This window comes from Brachyistius frenatus, unplaced genomic scaffold, assembly GCF_029030835.1.
Source record: "Brachyistius frenatus isolate BFR_SWC_R1_liver_20210118 unplaced genomic scaffold, ASM2903083v1 Contig_16, whole genome shotgun sequence".
NCBI classification, from domain to species: Eukaryota; Metazoa; Chordata; class Actinopteri; family Embiotocidae; genus Brachyistius; species Brachyistius frenatus.
In genome coordinates this window covers 5,509,394-5,530,935 of record NW_027210615.1, presented here as the reverse complement: position 1 = coordinate 5,530,935, position 21,542 = coordinate 5,509,394, and the positions used below count along the sequence as shown (strand labels likewise).

Genomic DNA, 21,542 nt, shown 5'->3' with positions numbered 1-21,542 from the left:
TAGAAATTATTAATTGTCTATTTTTAATTTACAACGGTCCTTGAATTAATCATATGCACTGAACACTCATCAGGAAAAACAACCGAATCTAAGTTTAAAGTAGGGGCTTATATTTGATCAAAACCCCTTTAATCTACATGACTCTTTAAAGTTTCACCAAAAAAACAAACATTGACATGATTCTGGGAAAAAAATAAATAATTCTGTGCTCAATGCAGCTGGGGAGCCTTGAGTGACTTAACTGAGAGCAGCAGTCAGATGATGAGAATTCAGAAGTTTAAGATGTTCCCATTAGGTTCTGGGAAATTAAGTGTTGATTATGTGCATTTATGTTATCTAATGTATACCCCAAAAATCAATTGGTTAATCTAAAAAAAATTTTATCTTCAATTCATAATGAAATAAATGTGAGGAAAGCTTAATACCTGTATTAATTAACGCCATCTCCATATCCCCTATAACGACATACTGGGTGCTTTTAAATTGTTAATAAAATCCCATTTCCATTACGAACACAACTACAAAAAGGGTCCTAAAACTGCACAAATCTAAACTGAACGATCACAGGGACCATTTGTAGATTTACACCCCCCTTTTGCCACCACATCCCATGAAGACAGCCAAACTTTGTCCTGCGTGTGTTTAGGAAGCCACCTTTTGTCCCCAATTTCTACAAACTGTAATCTAGCCACAAGAGCGGGAGACATAACATCACCTCCCTGAAAACAGTAATCCAAACGACCTGGAATCACCCCTCAAAATAGCCCGATATAAGTCATCAGTTGCATGAATTCAGATCTCCACTGCACTGTACACACATCACACCACCCTGCATATCACATCCACAAATTAATGGATGAGGGAATGAATAAATGACATTTGCGATTCATCAGCATAAAGCAATGATCCTGCCGCTGCATTCTTTTGAGATGCAGCAGTGTATCCTCAGAATATCAATGGTTACGGAGAGAGGGGCGCTCCGGCTCTGTTATTGCTTTCAGTGCATTTCAGTGATGGCTAAAATATATTCCTACTGTCTCAGCCCTGTTGTTGCAGAAATGGAAAAAGCTGTACAACACTCCTAATTAGCTATAACAAGACATGGCCTATATACCCTTAAGAATACAGCATATTGATTTCAGTGCTCTAAAAGACAATGAAACTGCTGCACATACAGCTTTCACTTTATTTCTACCCATACAGGGGAGAAGTCCCATGATATCCCAAAGATGTTTCTACAGAAGCGTGAGCAAGAAATACCCAGTATACTGACCTCACTCTTCCCTTATATGCACAGAGTTATCAAATACTCTGGTCAAGCATTTTTACATTCCTCATAGAGTTTGTTAATTTGCACTGTTGTCTTTTGTCTGATAGAGTCCAACAGAGTTTGATGTCAATGTAGCTATAAAGGCTTACAAAACAAAGCATGAGATTAGATTAAAGAACAGAGTCTAAATGCTTCTAAATCAAAAATTAACACTCTGATGCCAGCTGCAACTATAATATAATTGCCAATTGAGTTTTGGGTGGGTTTTTATCTAATTCCATGGCCTTGGTTTTAGTGTATGTGGAACTTCAAACACAGATCAACAGATCATATTCTACATACCACAAAAAACCTGAAGAATGCCTACCGCACAGCAGCTGCATCCAGGCGCAGGTCTTGTAAACGGTGGAGGTGTTGCAGAAGAAGAAGAGCGCCATGCAGGCGATGCAGCTGAGAATCAGCACCATGGACAGCAGCACGAACACCGAGGCCGCCTTGAAGGCTCCGGACGGAATGGAGCTGAAGTCGGAGAAGCTGCCCACGCAGGTGAACTCCCGGCTGGGCGACGGCCCGATGCCCACGCAGTAGTGGAAGAGGCCGAAGTAGCCGGCCTGCGGCGTGTTGACGCTGTCCCCGATCCAGTAGGGCTGGATGAACACCACCACGTTGACGATGGCGAAGCAGATGGTGAAGATGGCCCACAGCACCCCGATGGCCCGGGAGTTGCGCATATAATTGTCATGGTAGATCTTGGAGGCTTCTTGGGAAGGCAACATGTTTGGTCGGTTTTTTTCTCTTTATATTTTTACACCCCCGTACTACTCTTCTTCAGACTTTTACGAGAAAAAAATTTAAATATTAAAAAAATTCCCAACTCGACACACCTCACTATCCAAATCTTTTTCGTAAGTCTGTATGGAAGCTTTCTTGCGCTAATATTTCCCACGCTTTGGCTTTTTCTTACGTGGCTGTTAAAGGCTATTAAAAGGGCCTACATAACCACAAGATAAAAAATGCAACCTGTGAATATCTATATGATCTCATAAGACTAAACATTGTAAAAATGAATGGGGGGGATGCTACATTGAAGCAATACAAAATCATAGCCTACCTATACCACTAATGAATAATTTACCCAAACCAGTGATTCAACATTGCTGTCTAAGGCTCGTTTCCTTGGGGCTACACTATAAATGATTAACAAAAATCCATCAAAATAGGATTGTTTTTTCTTTATTTCACAGTCGTCGGGTGGAGGAGGTTAAAGCTGTTTTTCCACTCTCATCCATCAGTCCAGAGCGCTCCTCAGGATGTCCTATTTTACCATCCGTGAGATGAGATGCGTCTTGTTGCCTGTAGCGCCAGCGGTGGACCCCGTTTTTCCCGACCGAGGCATCGATCGGGGTACTCCCCTTCCACTTTTCGCCTTTACTGTCCACGCAGCATGTGGAAATCAAACGCAATGAAATGAAAAATTTAAAAAAAAATGGAGACCAGCTTTCAACACGGAGCCCTGTGTCAAATTTCAACAGTCCTTTCTCGTAAATCCGACATCCTCCACCGCCTCGACTCCATTATCATCATGGTTTTGTCGTAGCCTTTATCCAGTATGTTTCCCCTCTCTCTCTCTCTCTCTCTCTCTCTCTCTCTCTCTCTCTCTCTCTCTCTCTTTCTCCGTACTCCTCCTCCAGTTTCTCTGCGCGCCCCCCGGAAGGTGCTGATGTTGTACTGATGACAGCGATGGAGTGCGGTCACGGGCGCGGGCGCAGCAGCAGCAGGGGGGATCTTTGCATCAGAGCACGTCTCCGCCTCTGTTCACCTTGACTTTGAAATTAGACCAACAAATATTGCCACACGTTTGGACGAACAATTAGCGTTTTTCATGACATGGACCAGGGACCCCTGTTTGACAAATGTGTTGACTCAGGGAACTCAAAGAGAGGAGATGTTTGTTGAGTAGATGGAGTCAAACATTAAATCGAAATACTCCAGTTCTATTATATTTCTGCTAATTTCCCTTTTGTGACTGCAGTGATGCTTAAACTGAACTAATCCTTTAAATCAGCTTAACTGTGAAAATGGTGTGCGAACTGCATGTTAGCACATCTGAAATCATATGTTTTAAACCTGGTGTCACTATCATAATTTTGTTCTATCAAAATGTCAAACGTACACAACTGCATGTGTCATAGGCTATATCAGAGTTAGAGTTTGTCATATGTGAAACATCTAACAAACAGTACACATACAGTCGAATCCTATTTGGACAGTGAGACAATATTTGTAATGTGGCCCCTTTGCCACCCCAATACATTTGAAATAAAATAATCAAGATGAGGCTGAAGTGTAGATGTTCAGTTTTTATTCAAGGTTTTGACAAAACTATTGCATTAATTAGGAATGACAGCCATTTCTTCAATGTAGTCCCTTGACTTTTTAGGCTTAAATGTCATAACTGATAAGCAGTTGCATTATGCCAAAACACATCATACACCTGCCAGTCCACTGGAGGAAAGCGTGTCCTTGTCACGCCTTTGCTTTGTAAAAAGTAAAAGACATTCGCTGTGCTCCAAAGGGGGTACTTGCATACTAACACTCAATATTTTGAGTGCATAAGTGTGTTCATCTTCATTTTAGCTACATAGCAGAAAGGAAGGGACCAACGATGTAAAGACATTTTGGAATAAGTCGTCTGAGGAAGCTGCTGCTGTTGTGGAATACGGAACAAAATGTATCACCATACTGCTGTTAAGTGGAAAATAATACGAGGGCACTAAAAACATGTTCATTCCTGAGTAAAATAATAAAAACAGGCAGATATGTTGGCAGGTGATGCATTCAAATGTAAGTGCAGAATGGTAGTATGTGAACACTACAATGTCGAAATTCATGCACTACACAAGTAAGAGTCCTAAAATGTAAGAGCACTATATTTGATTGTACTGAGAGAAGTATATCATTAGGTACTGATGTACACAGAGGATTTACCTCAACATGCAAAGCACTGATAACGCTCGTGAATTGGAGAGGCGATATTAGACTTTGCCAGAAAACATCTCAAAAACAAGTCAGCCCAGTTCTGGAAAAAGTTCATAGGAAACCAAGATTACCTTCTACCAGAATAATGGAAGAGTGTGGAGAAGAAAAGAAAGGGTTTATGATCTGAAACATGCCACATCATCCGTAAGGCAGTGTTATTGCATGGCCATGTATGGCTGTCAATGGAGCTGTTTATTGATGATGTGACTGCTGACAGTAGTGGGATGAATTCTAAACCGATCAACTGTAAACTCTCTGCTCAGATTCAGTCAAATGCTGAAAAACCGATAGGATCATGCTTCACAGTGCTGTTGGATAATGAACCAAAACATACAGTGAAAGAAACATAAGAGCTTCTGAGGCAAATAAATGGAATGTTCTTAAATGGTCAAGTCAGACATCTGACCTCAACCCTCTTACTTGCTGAATACAAAACAGAAGGCAGAAAGACCCATAAACAAGCAGCAACTGAAGGCTACTGCAGTTAACCCCTGGCAAAGCATCTAAAGGAAGGAAACTACATTTAATGATGTCCATGGGTTTTAGACTTCAGTTGGTCATTGATTGAAAAAGGATTTGCATCTAAGTATTAGAAATAATCCTTTGATAAAAATGGCTGTAATTCCTAAATGGTTAATGCAATATCTATGTTAAACCCCTTGGATTAAAGTTGAAAGTCTACACTTCAGTCACATCTCGATTACTTTACTTCAAATCCATTGGGTTGGTGTACAGAGTCAAAATGAAGAAAAAAAAAAAAAATAAATGAACGTTCAAATACTTGAGGACCATACTGAATGTGATTCCATCAGAAAGACCAATACCAAGTGGGCAACAAAGTCCCCAGAACCCACGCATAACACCCCCAAACCTCTGTTTTTTTTTAATGATTTGTTTCAAGTAATTAATGAACCCAAAGTCTCTGGCTAGGTCATATTATTCCATCATAAGCATTGTATAAGACTGTAACCAACAATTATTTTCATTATAAATAAACCTAAACTTTCTTTAATAACATGTTAGAAAACATTATAAAATGACAACTATATTGCCCTAAAGCAGTCAAATACCCCATATTTACTATCACAGAAAATCTATGAACAATATTAAATATTAAACTTTGACAAGCTGCTGTCTGGTGATGTATTACTACTTTCATTTTTGTCATTTGACTAATCAACTCATCATTTCAGCTCTCAAAAACGGATTTGTCTAAAGGATGGATCTATCGTGAAGTTCGGTCGGGACCTAACAACAAGTATGTACTCATGCAAAAGTGTTGTTAGCAAAATATACTTAAAGTATCAAAAATAAAAGTGCTCATTGTACCTCCATCATTGATGTGTTATGTACAATGTATAATTTTCATGTTATAGGTGCTTGTGGTGAAACTACTTATTTCTAGTTTTATCATTGCATATTATGTCAAATCTTTATAGCTAAACCTGTCAGATAAATTTAACGCAGTAGCAGCATGGTAACATGCTCATAATGACAGAGCTAACCCGCTAATGTTGATGTTTACCATCTTAGTTTAGCACATCAGCATAATATCATTTGCAAATTAGCACTTTTTTTCTCATTATTTGTCGTATACCAAAGTGAAGCTCAAATTGAATTTTAAAGCCACTGCTGATGCTACATGAAGGTTAGCCGGTACTGAAAACTGGTAGAATTCATCATACACCTATGAATGAAAGCATTGAGCTGCTGACAAAAACTCACGTGATCACCAAAGTCAGAGGAATAATCCTCTGGGGACAAAACATGTTAGTATAAAAAAAATGATGTAAATTGATGCAGTAGTTGTTGAAATATCTGACTCTTGACGAGACTTCTATGTAACCAGCATTGCTAAACATTCTAGCCAAACAAATTACTCTCTTTTCCTCTTCGTTTTGGTCATCATTCTTCAATATTAATGGGTGAACATGACAAACTATCTCAACATGAAGAGGCGTAAAATAACTGCTCTACAGCAGAGTGCAATTTTGCATTCACTTCCTGCATGTTCTTCATTCAGTGATCCAGTTTTCTTCGGGGCCAGATGTTGCCTTAACTATTGAAGCCTTCATTCTCTGTCCATTAAAAGCGCTGTTACTCACTCTTGGGAGAAACACATCTGCCCTCAAGCTAGCATATTCATGGAAAACTAGGCCAAGACAGTGGACTCTGAGAGTGTATGTGTTCATAGAGGGAACAGACAAAGAATGCTGCGTACAATGATCACTGTAGGGCCCAAATTTTGGTCTTCAAGGAAGTTGTATTTGAGTTAAAATAGTCATATAAAATAAACCTTCTTCGAGAAACTTAGAGATTCAAAAGCACATCCTGTCATGTTTCCACATGGTTGATAATTCTCACAGGAATCTGATTAATAATGTACTCGATTCATTCTTTCCGTCCCACCTTCTGGCTGCGCTCAGAACACACATAGCACATCTGGATGCTGTCTGAACAAACATGTATTTTCGCCCTCTGCTTCCACAGCACTGTGACTATCTTTCTTCATCCCGAGGCCTCCTGTCATCTGTTAACAGTAGCAGGGGAGTTGACAAGCTGTGTGTGTGTTCACGCCTGAGTGTATTTCATGTGCGGTTATATGTGTCAGCGTTGTGTGCTAAAATTGGCAAAGTGAGAGAAAAAGGTGCCGTGTAGCTACTGAAGTGAAGACATGTCAGTGGAAGAATATAGACTTGTACACGGCAAGAGGTCTCCTCTTTAGGAACAGGAGGTGTTTTCATAGAGGGAGATGGAGGGTTTGTGTATTTTGCGTGTGAATGTCCACATGGCTGCATGCATGTATGTTAAAAAAGAGGCAGGCAGTTCTTACTGATTTGAGAACAACAGGATGTTGTTCAGCTGGAGAACACTTCCTGAGTGTGACAGCAGTGTGTGTCCTCATGTATATTTTTGTGCCTCTTGTAATATATTACCTTAAACATTTTTAGACCTTGCCATAGGTATGTTTAACGTGCAGCTTTTCCAGCACATTTCCATCTCATCACACAACACTTCATGCTTGTGAACATGATCCTGTGTTAAGATGCCATCTATCGCAATTAGAGTGAACTGTACGTGTGGAATGTGAGGAGTAACTCCACAGAGCAGTTTAAAAAACACAAATTTATTACTGGAACAAATCTTACAACAACCTTGAAAAATGCATGATTTAAGAAAAACAAAAAAACATTTGTTAGTCCATCCCAAGCTCACTGTTTTAAAGATAAAACGGACAAAAAAAAGGCACTCAAACATATTTTTTTGCTGGGGACTATTTTTGGCTGTGGCTAAATATACATGGGTTCAACTTACAGCAGCAGGACAAAGTCTTTGTATTCAACTCAAAATGAACCACAGGACCACCAATTAACCTGAGACGCATGTCTTTGGATGGTGGGAGGAAGCCGGAGTACCCAGAGAGAACCCACGCAGGCACAGGGAAAAAAATGCAAACTCCGCAGAGAAAGGCCCAGGCCCGGATTCGAACCCTGAACCTTTTTACTGTGAGGCGAATTTAATTCAATTAAATTCAATTCAATTTTATTTATATAGTGCCAAATCACAACGCAGGTTATTTCATGGCACTTAACACATTGAAGTCCTTACAGCAAGACTTTACAATATTATACAGAGAGAGAAACAATTCAACAATTCCCACATAAGCTAGGAGGGGAAAAAAACCCTCCTCTTTACCTCCAACAGAGAAGAACTGTTGGAACCAGGCTGGAGATCTGACACCAGTTGGGGAGAGAGGAGAGCAGAGAGAGAAAAGGACAGCATAGTGATACAAGAGAAGAACTGTTGGTGGAGATGACAAGTGCAGGGCCGAGACATGCAGCTCTATGATGGGACATCTGCAAAAGAAAGAACAGAAACTACGCGAGTGAGGGAACTGAATGAAGAGACAACAGACAATAAGAAAAACTATGGGAGAGAAAAATATGGTGAAGTATGAGTCAGTTAAAGAGTAGGAGGAAAGAAAAGAAGCTCAGCATGTAACAAGGTCCCCCAGCAGCCTCGGCCTATAACAGCATAACTCAGGGTTGGTTCAGGTCTACCTGAGCCAGCCCTAACTATAGGCTTTATTAAAAAGGAACGTTTTGAGTCTCATCTTAAAGCTAGAGAGGGTTTCTGCCCCTCCAACACAAACTGGGAGCTGGTTTCACAGGAGAGGAGCCTGAAAACTGAACGCTCTGCCTCCCATTCTACTTCTGTAAACTCTAGGAACCACAAGCAGACCAGCATACTGAGAGAGAAGTGCTCTGCTAGGATCATATGGTTCTATAAGATCTCTAAGATATGATGGAGCCTGGTCATGTAGAGCTTTGTAAGTCATCAAGAGAATTTTAAATTCTATTCTTGATTTCACAGGAAGCCAGTGAAGAGAAGCTAAAACTGGAGAAATATGATCTCTCTTGCTAAATCCCATCAGTACTCTTGCTGCAGCATTTTGGATCAGCTGCAGGGTTTTTAATGAGTAATTTGGACATCCTAACAACAAGGAATTACAATAATCCATCCTAGAAGTAACAAATGCATGAATTAGTTTTTCTGCATCACGCTGAGGAAGGATTTTCCTGATTTTATTAATATTACGTAGTTGAAAGAAGGCAGTTCTGGAGATTTGCTTTATATGGTGGCTAAAGGACAAGATAACTCCAAGGCTCCTCACAGTTTAGCTGGAGGCCAAGACAACATCATCTAGAGTAACTAAGTGATTACAGACAGAGTTTCTGAGGTGTTTAGTTGGTCCTAAACACCTCAGAAACTCTTTCTGTTATTACTTCCGTTTTGTCTGTATTTAGAAGCAGGAAGTTTTTGGTCATCCAGGCCTTTATGTCTGTTAGACAGGCTTCAAGTTTTACTCACTGATTTGTTTAATCTGGTTTTATAGAAAGATATAGCTGAGTGTCATCTGCATAACAATGGAAGTTTATGCAGTGCTTCCTGATGGCATTTCCTAATAGAAATATGTACAAAGTAAAAAATCATTGGGCCTAACACTGAGCCTTGTGGAACTCCATAACTAACTCTTGTTTGTCTGGAAGACTCATTGTTGACATGGACAAACTGGAATCTATCTGATAAGTAGGATTTGAACCAGTCTAATGCGTTGATCCTCGTAACGTCTTCTAATCTCTGTAATAAGATCGTATGATCAATCGTATCAAAGCTTTATTGTGTTTACGTTCCCCCTCCAAGTTCCTGTTCAGCACAGTCCAGACAGCAGATCACAGGCTACATTACAGCCTCATTGTCAACAAGTCCTCTGACGTAAACAGGAAGACAAATAGGTTAAGTGATGATGCAGAACCTATGAGGCTTTTTCCACTCCTCTGAATGCATCTTGTCTGCCACCGAGTGATGACGTAAGAAGCTTCAAACGTCATCGTTGCTTCTGAAAGTGTTTCATTCAGTTTGACTGTTTTGAAAGTGCTGTGGTTTAACTCCTGTATGTGATAGAGACATTAGTGAAATAAAACAGAGGAGAATGTTTTAGAAATATGACATTGAAGACTAGAAACACATACTTTAGGTGTCTGAACATTTTCACCTTATTCCAAGCAATGTTGTAAAAATAAGTAATATCATTATCCAATCATGTCACACTGAAATGTTATCTAGACTTTTGGGACAGTGTATTTATGCATTATCATACTAAAGATTGGATCATAAACTGTGCCAAGTAGGAAATTAACACAAAAAACTTTAGCGCAATATGAGCCAGCAATATGGTGTCAAAATGTTTGGTAATTATGTTTTGTCACAGACGGTTTATTGTTTCGTGTATAAAAGGTAAAAAGGTCATCATTTTCTGCTGAAGCCCAGATTCACGTGACTTTTGTTGTGTGGCCAACAGTAAAAACAACTGATGTCTTGAGAGCAAACCTGTAAATATTCATATCTTAGAAGCAGGTGATGATTAGTTGTTGACAATTTTAGTTGAAAATTAGAACAATTACTTCTAGAAACTGTTGCCAATTCATTGTATCACGGAATACTCAGTTATTGGGGAATTATGAAAAATGTCCATGTCAAATGAAGGTAAAGGGGGCCCATGATAATTTTTTTCCCCATGGTTCTTAAGAAGGTAAAACCAAACCTTTTTTTTGTTGTTGTTTGGCCCCACATCACATGGCGGGCAATTATCGACACGTGCCAAATCAGTATATGTAAAGGGCCTGAAGTTTCCCTTTCTTGTTTACTTAAAACCTACATGTTTTTCTCACAAATGTATGCATAATCTAAAAAGACAAGAACAGAATACAGTGCATGTAAATCCCAATAAACATGACTTTGTAACATCAAATACTGCCAACTCTCAAATCTACAGTGCAACACAATTAAAACATCTGTCATTTTCTTGCCAAAGAAATACTGAACATGTGTTTCTGTTACTCTGATCAAATCTGCCCTTCAATTAAGTTACACAAACGTAACAGATTTTTATTTGAAACATATGAAACCCGGGCTGCTGCAAGTTTTGTATGCCACCAGATGTCAGTGTACTTCTGTGTTTAAAGCCCCAAAGCTTTCAGTCTTTTTTCTGGCACAGATAGAAAGTATGTTGCAAAGTTTTAGAAGGCATCATCTGCCCACTACTAGCTACAAACACTAAAATACTGAAAAATGATGATGTGTGAACTGACACAAAATATCGCAATCGTTTAACAGCAATGCCACAGAAAACACCCCCACACACACACATGCATTACAGTTTTACTGTATACTCTACATCACTTACTAACATGGACAAAACCATGATGCAAATGGGAAGATGTAAAATAAGGGATATACAACACACTATCAAATGTTTGTATTTATGAAATGCAAATTGACAAATCAATTTGGTTTTTTTTGTGTGTGAAGTGAATCTCATTGTCCTTCATGCAATTTGTGTGATCATAGCCTGTGCGCATTTACCCTATATTTTAACATTTATTTTAACATCAACCTGGACAAGTTGATTTTACAGTTTACAGTTTGGTGATAACCTTAAAAAAAAAAAATCCCAGGAATGGATCATGTAGAAGCTAATCAGTTTGAGGGAAACTGGTAGTAGATTGAAAGTTACAATTTAAATGGATTACACTTTTTTATCTAACTATAATAGTCAGTAATTTAAATTACAATAACTAGATCTTCCAGCTTCATTTCTTTATTATTAGTTTATCTAAAATATTTATTTTAATATATTTATTTTAATGAAAGCACTTGGAGAGTGCCAACAGCCCACTTTTCAATACTCTATGGAAATCTGCAACCATAACCACTGCATATAGAATGTCCAAATACATATGCAATTGTGGTGATGTTATAATTGTGCAGGTTATAGTTCTCCCCCATGAAACTAGTGTCCCTGAGTGCCCCACAGTGGTGTGGAATAGTGGGACAAATCCAGGTGGCCTGCCACATCGGTGGACCATCAAAAGAATCCAGAAAGTTTTTTACTGGCTCTCTCTCAGTACTCTCAGCGCGCCTGTCATTTAGGGTTGCCATAACAGCATACTGCAGGCGGCCTCGTCCCAGCAGATAAGTCCAGGGCTGAAATGCTCTACTAGCACACCGCTGGTGCTCCATAACAACTGGGTGCTCCACTAAGTTTCAGAAAGTGCATGTGTGTCCCAGATGATTATTGTAAATGTGGATTGTGATTTGGAGTCATAGTATCAGTAGATTTTTTTTTTTTTTTTTTTTTCCACTATTGATTTTTTACGACCATCTTCTGGATTTTAAGATGTACTACATTTAGTTGGCCAAATGCCATATGTCACAACATTAAATCATTTGTGGATCTGCCCTGGGAGTCAGATTTGTTTCAAAATTGAATTGTATTTTTCTTGGCCTCTGCCACACCTCACCTTCCGCCAAGTTTAAAAAAAAAAATTTGGGACACAGACACCCAAACAAACCACACCAAAAATATAAAGGTATAAATGTATTGGTAACACTTAAATTGAAGTGGTCTGCATAAAACTGACATGACATCAGTTATGAACATTTATAAGGAGTCCTTATGCATGTTTATGAATGTTGTTATTAATGTATTTTGCTTAATTATATCATTATAAATGCAAAGTTGACATTGCTTGGGATGATTTTGTGAAGACAGCTTGACATTTACAGAGGAAACCAAATTGACTGAATGACACAAAATGGCAGCAGTCAAACATTCATAAGGACTCCTTCACGTTCATGACGCGTGTCATGTCGGTCTTATGCACACGTACACTTGCTGCAGATTATTCAGTGACTCGAACTGATTTTAAATTGTAACTGCACATACTATTGTGCTTTTACCATATGCTCAATAAATGTGAAACATAAATATGAAACTAAATAAAATCATGTTTTGCCAATAAAATCTACAAGTTCCCTTTCTGTCTGTCTTCAAATGAAATGGATGTTTCACCCCGTGGTTAAAGATGCATGAAAATGAAGGCATGTCCTCTAGAATGACAAGATGAACAGAATCTGGTAAAACCAGGCTGCAATTTCAGAGACTGAACACTAGATGGGAGCATTCATCAAACCTGGTAATTTACTGGTACAGATTGATCTTCATTTCGCCTCATAAAACATTGTGTTATTGCTGGGGATCCTCTCTTATCAGTTATGTCAATGTCCCTCAGGAAATGGAAGGAAGTTGAAACTTGTCTCCTGCTTCTTGTTTTCAGTAACAGTAACATCTGGACAAAACCATGCAGTAAGATCATCAAAATTCACAGCATACCCCGATCCGTGACACTGAAACTACAACTTAGAATCGTCTGTGAATATACTGTCTCCTCTGTGAATCTATTTTTCTGTTCCAGACGGTCCACTGAACATCCAGTGTGGTGAGCTGTTGTTCCAGTTGTCTCCTTTGCACAAGGCTGGTCCACATGATCACAGCCTGCTTGTTGGCAGTGGCTGTGCTGAGTTTGGGACATTCGGACTCAGGCCTTGCAAATCAAATATGCTGTCACATCATCAAAGGCATTTCAAACTGAGATTTGAGCTGCAAATTTAAAATTATTACATTCTGCATGGGTACGCAACAAAGCAAACTGTCAGTCAGTATTCTATTTATTTATTTTTTTAATTAAAAGCACTAAAGTCAAATTGCCAGATTCATTTATTTTCATTTCATTGCTATTTATATGACAGCTATACCTGCAACACTTCTTCAACTCTTCCCTTCAAACTGTCACACGGTTATACATCATGTGTAACTGCTTGTCCTGCTGTAATCAGCATGTGCTTGTGTGTATTTGAGGGTAGATATATACGCTCGCACCATGAAGCGACTCATTTAGCACACTCAGACAGGCTTATCATTTCCTAATCAGAGAGAATAGTGAATGTTGCAGAAATAAGACAGGCTGCAATTTACAAGACTCCTAAAGGCTGGTCTGTAAAGTACTGCGAAGGATTGGAAAAAAATAATCATTTGAATTACAACAAGGAATGGAAATGTCTCTAGGCCTATATCAAAAATAGCACAGTGTCAAATTAAGGATTTATTCAGACAATATGGGATGTACTGCACTGCCATTATTGGCCCGTATATATTGCTTAAAGATGTGGGGAAATACATTTAAACCTAGCATTCATAGTACAAAAGAGAGCTAAAACATATAAATGAGAGCAGCAGAGCGCTCACCTTCTAAGCAATTACATAAAGTATTTGATTCTGAAGTAGATATTGCAGTTTTGAGATTCCTGCAGAAATCATACATTTTAGCCACTTTACAATCTTTATTTCTGGAATCAAGTTTGAGGATAACTGATACCCGGGATTACCACATTTTTTAAGTCCACATAACAAATGTTCGAAAATTTCACTAACAATCTGAAATGTCAACCTGCTAGTTACACTCCAGGAAGAGTCATAAAAAGGAAAGGAGGAGTCCGATCATAAAAAAAGAAAAACTAATTCTGCAATATGATAATGAGCCTAAAGCCAGAGTTGTGTAGCTGACGTTCTTTTTCTTCAGCTACAAAAATAATTATAACTCGTGCAACAGTTGGTGTGAACCTTACAGAACCATGATCTCAAGACAGTGGAGTCACTCTGGAACTACATGTGGAGACACTGAGACCAGAAACTGTATATAAAAATGTATGCTATCTCAGAGTCTAAAAAGTGAACCCAAAGCCAAAGTGTATTAAAGTGCAAAACCCTTTTGAGGGCTGCGACAGGCTGGCTCCAAAAAAGCCTTTGTCTCCAATAGACTCCCATTCTAAAAGTGTCAACTTCTCTCATGAAATACATGGTTAATACATATTTTGATGTCATTATGGTTGTTTCATTAGCTTCCTGTTAAGAGGGAGTTTTTCCTTCCCTCTGTTGGAGATTTTTATCCCTTAAAGAGGAGTTTTTTCCTCCTAGCTTATGTGGGAATTGTTGAATTGTTGGGTTTCTCTGTATAATATTGTAAAGTTCTGCTGTAAGGACTTCAATGTGTTAAGTTCCATGAAATAACCTATGTTGTGATTTGGCGCTATATAAATAAAATTGAATTTAATTGAATTTATTCAGTCATTCTGATCAGTCTTCTGGTGATTTTTCTAAATACAATTGCATAATTAATTGCATATTAGGCTACTGCCCTAATTCCAGAGTCTAAGCTTTAAAACAGCAGTTCACAAACTATTGGGTGACATCACAGTGAGTCGCTGTTTGACTGAGACAGACTAACACGTCATTATTCATCAGAAGGCAAAATAGCCAAACTTCAATAAATGAGGAAAAAAAAAAAAAATCCATGTTCCTTCTGTTTGTTATTGCAGGAGAATTCCCCTACTTGTCAGACACCTGCTTCGCTCTGCACACTGAAATGGAAACTAAACAGGATTTCTCCTCCTCGGATAATTAGGTGCCACTCCACACACACACACACACACCGTCTATGCCACTATATGCCCATTATCGTCCCATTACAAATCCTGTTATAGATCACCCAGAGACAGTAGAGTGGAAATTGTGTAAATAACTGGACTGTCTCTTCTGTCTGCTCTTCATTCGACTCCCATTTTCCAGTCTGTCTTCCTTTCCCTCCATTTCTGGTTCACCCCCCATTTTCTCTCGTCGCTGTTTTCTTCAGCCCGTGAAAAATTTCAATTTCTGCCTGATCAGCTGCAAAATTGAGTGGATCTGCAGACAAACACATACACACAGAGAGAAATACTCCCACACATGCACGCACACACACACACACACACACACACACACACACACACACACACACACACACACACACACACACACACACACACACACACACACACACACACGGACCAGTAGCTGAGAAAAACATCTATTTGTCATTACTGGGATGTAACAAGGCCGACGAAGAGCTGATATAGTCGCACTCACTGTCCATTACCTCTGAACCAATCCATAGATGAGTCTATTTGGACGTATAATGATTCACTGTGTGTTTTACCGGAGATTGAGCTTCTAGTGTCTTTTTGGGGTGTTCCTCTGAAACCCGTTATGTTGGATGTGTTCTACCACCTTTAATTTCACAGTAAATGTCAACATTTCCTTTGTTTGCAGCCTTTTTCCTCCTGAATTTGCTGCATATTCAGGCACCATCCATCCTTTTGTCTGATGTTGGTGCGGCTGTGCTTTCCAAAAATACAGTATTTCAAAATGCAGCTCTTTGTTTTGCGAATGATGAGATGATGAGGTCACAGTGGGAGTCTTTAAAGTGTGTGTCATGTTACTTTCAGGGGAACTGATTAATGGAAAATTACTGAGTAGCCCCTCCAGATTTAGAAGTGCTGACATCTCATCAGAAGATGGCAGCTTGTTTCTTCTGTTAAGCTAATTGACCATGGGTGTGAGGGCCCGACTGTTTGATCACCTGCCCCAGTGAATATATGCAGTGTATGATGTAACCGCCCCTTCTTGCTATTACAAGGTGAGTATAGTTCTGGCTTTAATGATAGAACCAATAGGGGAGGGGAGGATGGGACACATAGATTAGGAGATGGTGTTCACTATTTAGGGTTGCCATAGGTTTCTTAGTGCTATTATTTCTACAAATTAAATAGGTCAGACTGTTGTTCATTGATTGACTTAAGAATTCCCACCGGAACAATTAGTGTCCCAAACTCCATTGCGATTGGATTAAACTTTTACTGAATAGAAATGAGCACATTTTGGTAACAATGGCTCATTTTCATCAGTTTTACCATCAGTCCTGACAGTGAGCCAGCATGCCCAATACCAGGACCCCAGAATTAGCCCACCTAAATGGAATGCAGTTGTTGTAAAATCTAGTGCAGATAGCAGATCATGCACAGCATTATGGCAGCATACCGACAGTTTCCAATTAGTCCTCCAACCTAAATGACCTCTTAAGACATTTGTCCTCACCCTTTGTTGTTGCCCGTATGAGCATATTGGTGAGAGGCCCACAATCACAACACTGAATTAGAAATGACTGTTTAAAATTGAATAATAAACCATTTTATGATGTGACAAAAAATTAAGTTTGATTAGGTTAGGTGAAAGCATTTAGGCAATTTGGTTATATTTTGGGAAATATCGTGATTTGGTGAAATAAAAAGTGCTTTGTTAGGTTTAGAGGACTTTTGGCTTCATGGTTACATTAATAAACATATGGTTAAGCTTATGGATTAATCATAGTTAAAAGACACAATGTTAACTGTTGAAGTGCTTTTTTAACCATCCATACACCCCAACCTCACCCTACACCGAATGTGGACATTGTGGCTCTATGATGCCACCTCCATAATCTGAGTAGTATATTGTTGTTTAATATGGTATTTAAAGAGCGGCCAGCAGTGTCTTGGGGAAGTTGGGGCAAAGACCAAATGATCAAAATACAATGTCTTTTGAATCCATTGAAAATACGTATGCTCATGCATATATGCTTGAATACAACATATACACAGTATATTGACAAATATCTTTATCTATATGTCTAAATATATGTTTAAAAGCATAAGTGACTTTATGCCATTACTGCCATTACATGACTATAATGTCCTAATAAAAAAAAAAAAACACTGAGCAATGAGGACATCTTGAAGTCCACTCACTTTCTGCTTTAGAATGCACAATTAATTTGCAGTGCATTTGTGGTAATGCTTTATATTACATTTAAATGGAGGTAATGCTTAATTAACACATGACTCATTATGATTTAATGCATAAATAAAACACATGTCTTATGAATTCTTCTCGCCCACCATTAACACATGTTCAAATAATTCATCCAATGAATTCACACTTACCAGTTTTATTAATGACTGTTAATTCAGTATTACATGCCACCATTGTTGGATTGCACATAGAAATGAGGAATTTCAGAGCTGGGCTTTTAATCAGGCTCTGAAGGGATGGCACGTCCTATTTTCATGAAAATATGGAGCTTATTCATTTCAAACAAAGGTGGTGTTCACACGCAAACATCCACATGCTGCTGCAAGAGTCAATTGTGTCACATTTACAAGCTAGATAGGTGGAGCATGAGTATTTAGAAACCTTACTTTGAGTTTTCATGCAGACATAAGAAACAATATGTTTTTTTTTTTTTTTTTTTACATATTTAGGGATACAAACATTTGACCCTCTTTGATACAATACCTCAAGATAAAGGTGATACACCCAAACCAATGACACATAGACTTGACATTGTTTAGTCATTCATAACAAAAACCGACCAGTCACTTCAAACATTTTTCACACAATCCACTCCAAAAAATGTGAATCAAAGGTCCCATATTAAACTTTCGACATCAAAGGTCTACTGTCCTCTGTGCTTTTGAAGTGTGCGGTGTCATCCAGCCAAGATCTAAAGACCTCTGTAAGGATGCTAAATGCTGTTACCTTTTGAATCTGGCAGGGGATTTAGAACGATCTCCAATTTTTTCTTAAATAAGTCATTGTAATGAAAATCATTTACAAGATTTCAAATGACTGCCACTTTGTCCAGTGCTGGCCGCCTCAGCAAATGAAGCCAAAGAGAAGCCAATTTGATGCAAAATTCCATCACAGATCTGCAGATAACTCTGCAGCTGTGGAGTCAAAGTGCACGCATCTGCGATCAGAAAGCGATTGCATAAATTTGACTTGCATTGGAGGCGTGCCAGGAAAAAAAACTTCACAGTTCAAAAAGAACATGAGAGAAAAACTATGGTTTGCCAATGAGCATATTGGTAAACACCTGGCCTTTTAGAACACACTGAAGCATCAAGATCAATGAAGATCAATGGTATTACTAGAATTGCTTTTATGAAGAATGGAATAAACAGTAAACAAATTAAAATTCCTTTTAGGGATTTGAACCCTTTCAATAAATCTTTATCGTTAGGGTTACATTTAAATCTTAAACATTGTTTCCGGTAACCGTTTAACGTAACAGAATTTGAATCTCATGACAGAAAAGAATTTACTGTGAACACACCATTAGTATATTATAGTTTTAACTTGTTACACTTCTGTTAAGCAAATCATGTCTGTTCCTCCTTTTTCCACAATACAACAACATTCTCATATTCTTGTAAAAAATTGTTATGGTCTTGTATAATCATTATGAGTTCATCATCAACAGGAATTCATGATACATCTTGCATTAATTAATGCGTTTTAGCCCCACAGCTGTTATATTGACTATGAACTCTGTGTTGTCTCCTGTTTTTGTCTCAGAAGATGACAGAAGGAGAAGAGAGGATCTGAAGAACGTTTAAGTTGACACTGAAATGTACAAACCCTTGCTTATTTAGTAGATATTAGACGAACAATGACATTTGTAGCCCTAATGTAGAGAACTGAATTATACCAAACACATACACACAAACAGAGAGAGAGAGAGAGAGAAAGAGAGAGAGACAGAGAGAGAGAGAGAGAGAGAGAGAGAGAGAGAGAGAGAGAGAGAGAGAGAGAGAGAGAGAGAGAGAGAGAGAGAGAGAGAGAGAGAGAGAAAAAGAGAGAGAGAGAGAGAGAGAGAGAGCACCTTGCTGTTGCCGGTGATTCTGGTTGGCTGCGCTCTCCTCCCTCCTCCTCCGCACCGGACACACACCGGGAGCGCACCGTGAACGCATGAAGGATGAATGAACTTTAAATCTGCCTCACAACTTTCAGTGCCCTCCCTCCCCCGTCTCTCTCTCTCTCTCTCTCTCTCTCTCTCTCTGCCTGTCAATTTCCCTCTCTCTCCCCCTCCTCCGCTGTTCTCTGTTCCAGAAGCGAAAACCCACAGGAAGATCTCTATAATGGATTTACTGCAATCACGATCCTATTGTGAATGATCCGCTCTTTCTTCTCTCTCTTCTTTCTTTGCGGATGCTCATCAGCGTCGTGAGTCGCGATGATGGCATCAATAGGGGAATTCGATCCTCTCAACACCAGAGTCCCTGCAACTAAAATAGAAGTTACCGTATCGTGCAGGTAAGGTCAAACTCTCCCACTGTACATACCTTGAGTTGTTGTTGGGTTCAAACCCAGATTAAAAGTCTCTCATGTCACTCTCTTGGTGAAAAATATGCGAAATTTAGATTTACAAGCAAGCACCACCAAATTCATGCAAGTTAATTGGATGTGCGACGTTCTTCTTCGGTTATAGCACCGATATAATATTCACTATTGTGCATATACAAGGCAAAACAAGGCAATTTGTGTAAATAAAAAAAAATCTATCTATCTATCTATCTCTGATGTCCATGTTAAATGGTTAATTCCATCCGCTTCCCCCAATATGCATGAACCGATTAAAAGTAATCGGTAATCTATCTATCTGTCTATCTATCTATCTATCTATCTATCTATCTATCTATCTATCTATCTATCTATCTATCTATCTATCTATCTATCTATCTATCTATCTATCTATCTATCTATCTATCTATCTATCTATCTATCTATCTATCTATCTATCTATCTATCTATCTCTGATGTCCATGTTAAATGGTTAATTCCATCCGCTTCCCCCAATATGCATGAACCGATTAAAAGTAATCGGTAATCTATCTATCTGTCTATCTGTCTATCTATCTATCTATCTATCTATCTATCTATCTATCTATCTATCTATCTATCTATCTATCTATCTATCTATCTATCTATCTATCTATCTATCTATCTATCTATCTATCTATCTCTGATGTCCATGTTAAATGGTTAATTCCATCCGCTTCCCCCAATATGCATGAACCGATTAAAAGTAATCGGTAATCTATCTATCTATCTATCTATCTATCTATCTATCTATCTATCTATCTATCTATCTATCTATCTATCTATCTATCTATCTATCTATCTATCTATCTATCTATCTATCTATCTATCTATCTATCTATCTATCTATCTATCTATCTATCTCTGATGTCCATGTTAAATGGTTAATTCCATCCGCTTCCCCCAATATGCATGAACCTATTAAAAGTAATTTAGGATCTCATTTTTGTGAATAAATACAGCGAAAATATTCAGAAATGGATAAATAAGGTTTAATTTCTAACCCTGAAACACAACCGCACTTACTTCTACCTGGTTTCACTTTTTGGTCGCAGGTTGACTGTCTGAGTGACGGACTAACCGAGCACTAAAACTCAACCAGGCTTTTTCCAGACTGTTATCCTGCCTGGGGTTTTGCGGACCGTCTTCTCAATCTGCTCCTGAATAATGAATAGCTGTTGCTCCTGTGTAGTCCCTCCTGAGATCAGCCAGACTTGAGGTGGCCAGACACCTGAGTTAGACAGCCCAAACCTGGGAGGACAAAGTGATCTGAGGAGATAGACGATGACATTCTCTGTGTTTAACCTTGAATTTGCACCACAGTGAGTTGTAAATGTGTGGTCTTTTTTTGCCTTCAATTATTGGCTTTTCGTAAGACATAATGACCAATGCAACAGCCAGCAGCTGATTATAAAGACAGGGAGCAGGTGGGAGACAGCTTGGCTGTCTGAAGGTAATAAACCTGCAGTGTCATCTTTACAGCTAACAAATTAATATGGTACATGATTTGATCCTTAATTTGTCCAAAAACTGAAGTGAAAAATGATACAATGTGGTTTTATGTGGATGTGGGACTATATGGACTAATGTAATAGGGGATTAAATGCTTGTAGACTAAATGTACATAACCTTCTGTCATAAATCTCAGAGCTGGTAGGCAGAAGAATCATGCATTTTAATGTTTGAGAGGGCGCAGTTTCCAAATTACATTGCATTTTCATGAACTTAAATTCCTCATAAAAAATGTGTTACACCCTC

At 38.6% G+C, this 21,542-nt stretch overlaps 2 protein-coding genes across 2 annotated transcripts in view; one reads left to right on the top strand and one right to left on the bottom strand.

Annotated features, from left to right (window-relative positions):
* LOC138618376 (LHFPL tetraspan subfamily member 4 protein-like) overlaps positions 1-2,936 on the bottom strand; it is a 37,888-nt gene extending 34,952 nt beyond the window's left edge. Inside the window, exon 1 of the mRNA XM_069694103.1 lies at positions 1,638-2,936. Coding sequence (XP_069550204.1) covers positions 1,638-2,046 — 409 coding nt within the window. The 5' untranslated portion in view covers positions 2,047-2,936. The remainder of the gene's footprint in view (positions 1-1,637) is intronic.
* Positions 2,937-19,375: 16,439 nt separating this feature from the next.
* Positions 19,376-21,542, top strand: part of cpne9 (copine family member IX) — an 87,469-nt gene continuing 85,302 nt past the window's right edge. Inside the window, exon 1 of the mRNA XM_069694104.1 lies at positions 19,376-19,718. Coding sequence (XP_069550205.1) covers positions 19,639-19,718 — 80 coding nt within the window. The 5' untranslated portion in view covers positions 19,376-19,638. The remainder of the gene's footprint in view (positions 19,719-21,542) is intronic.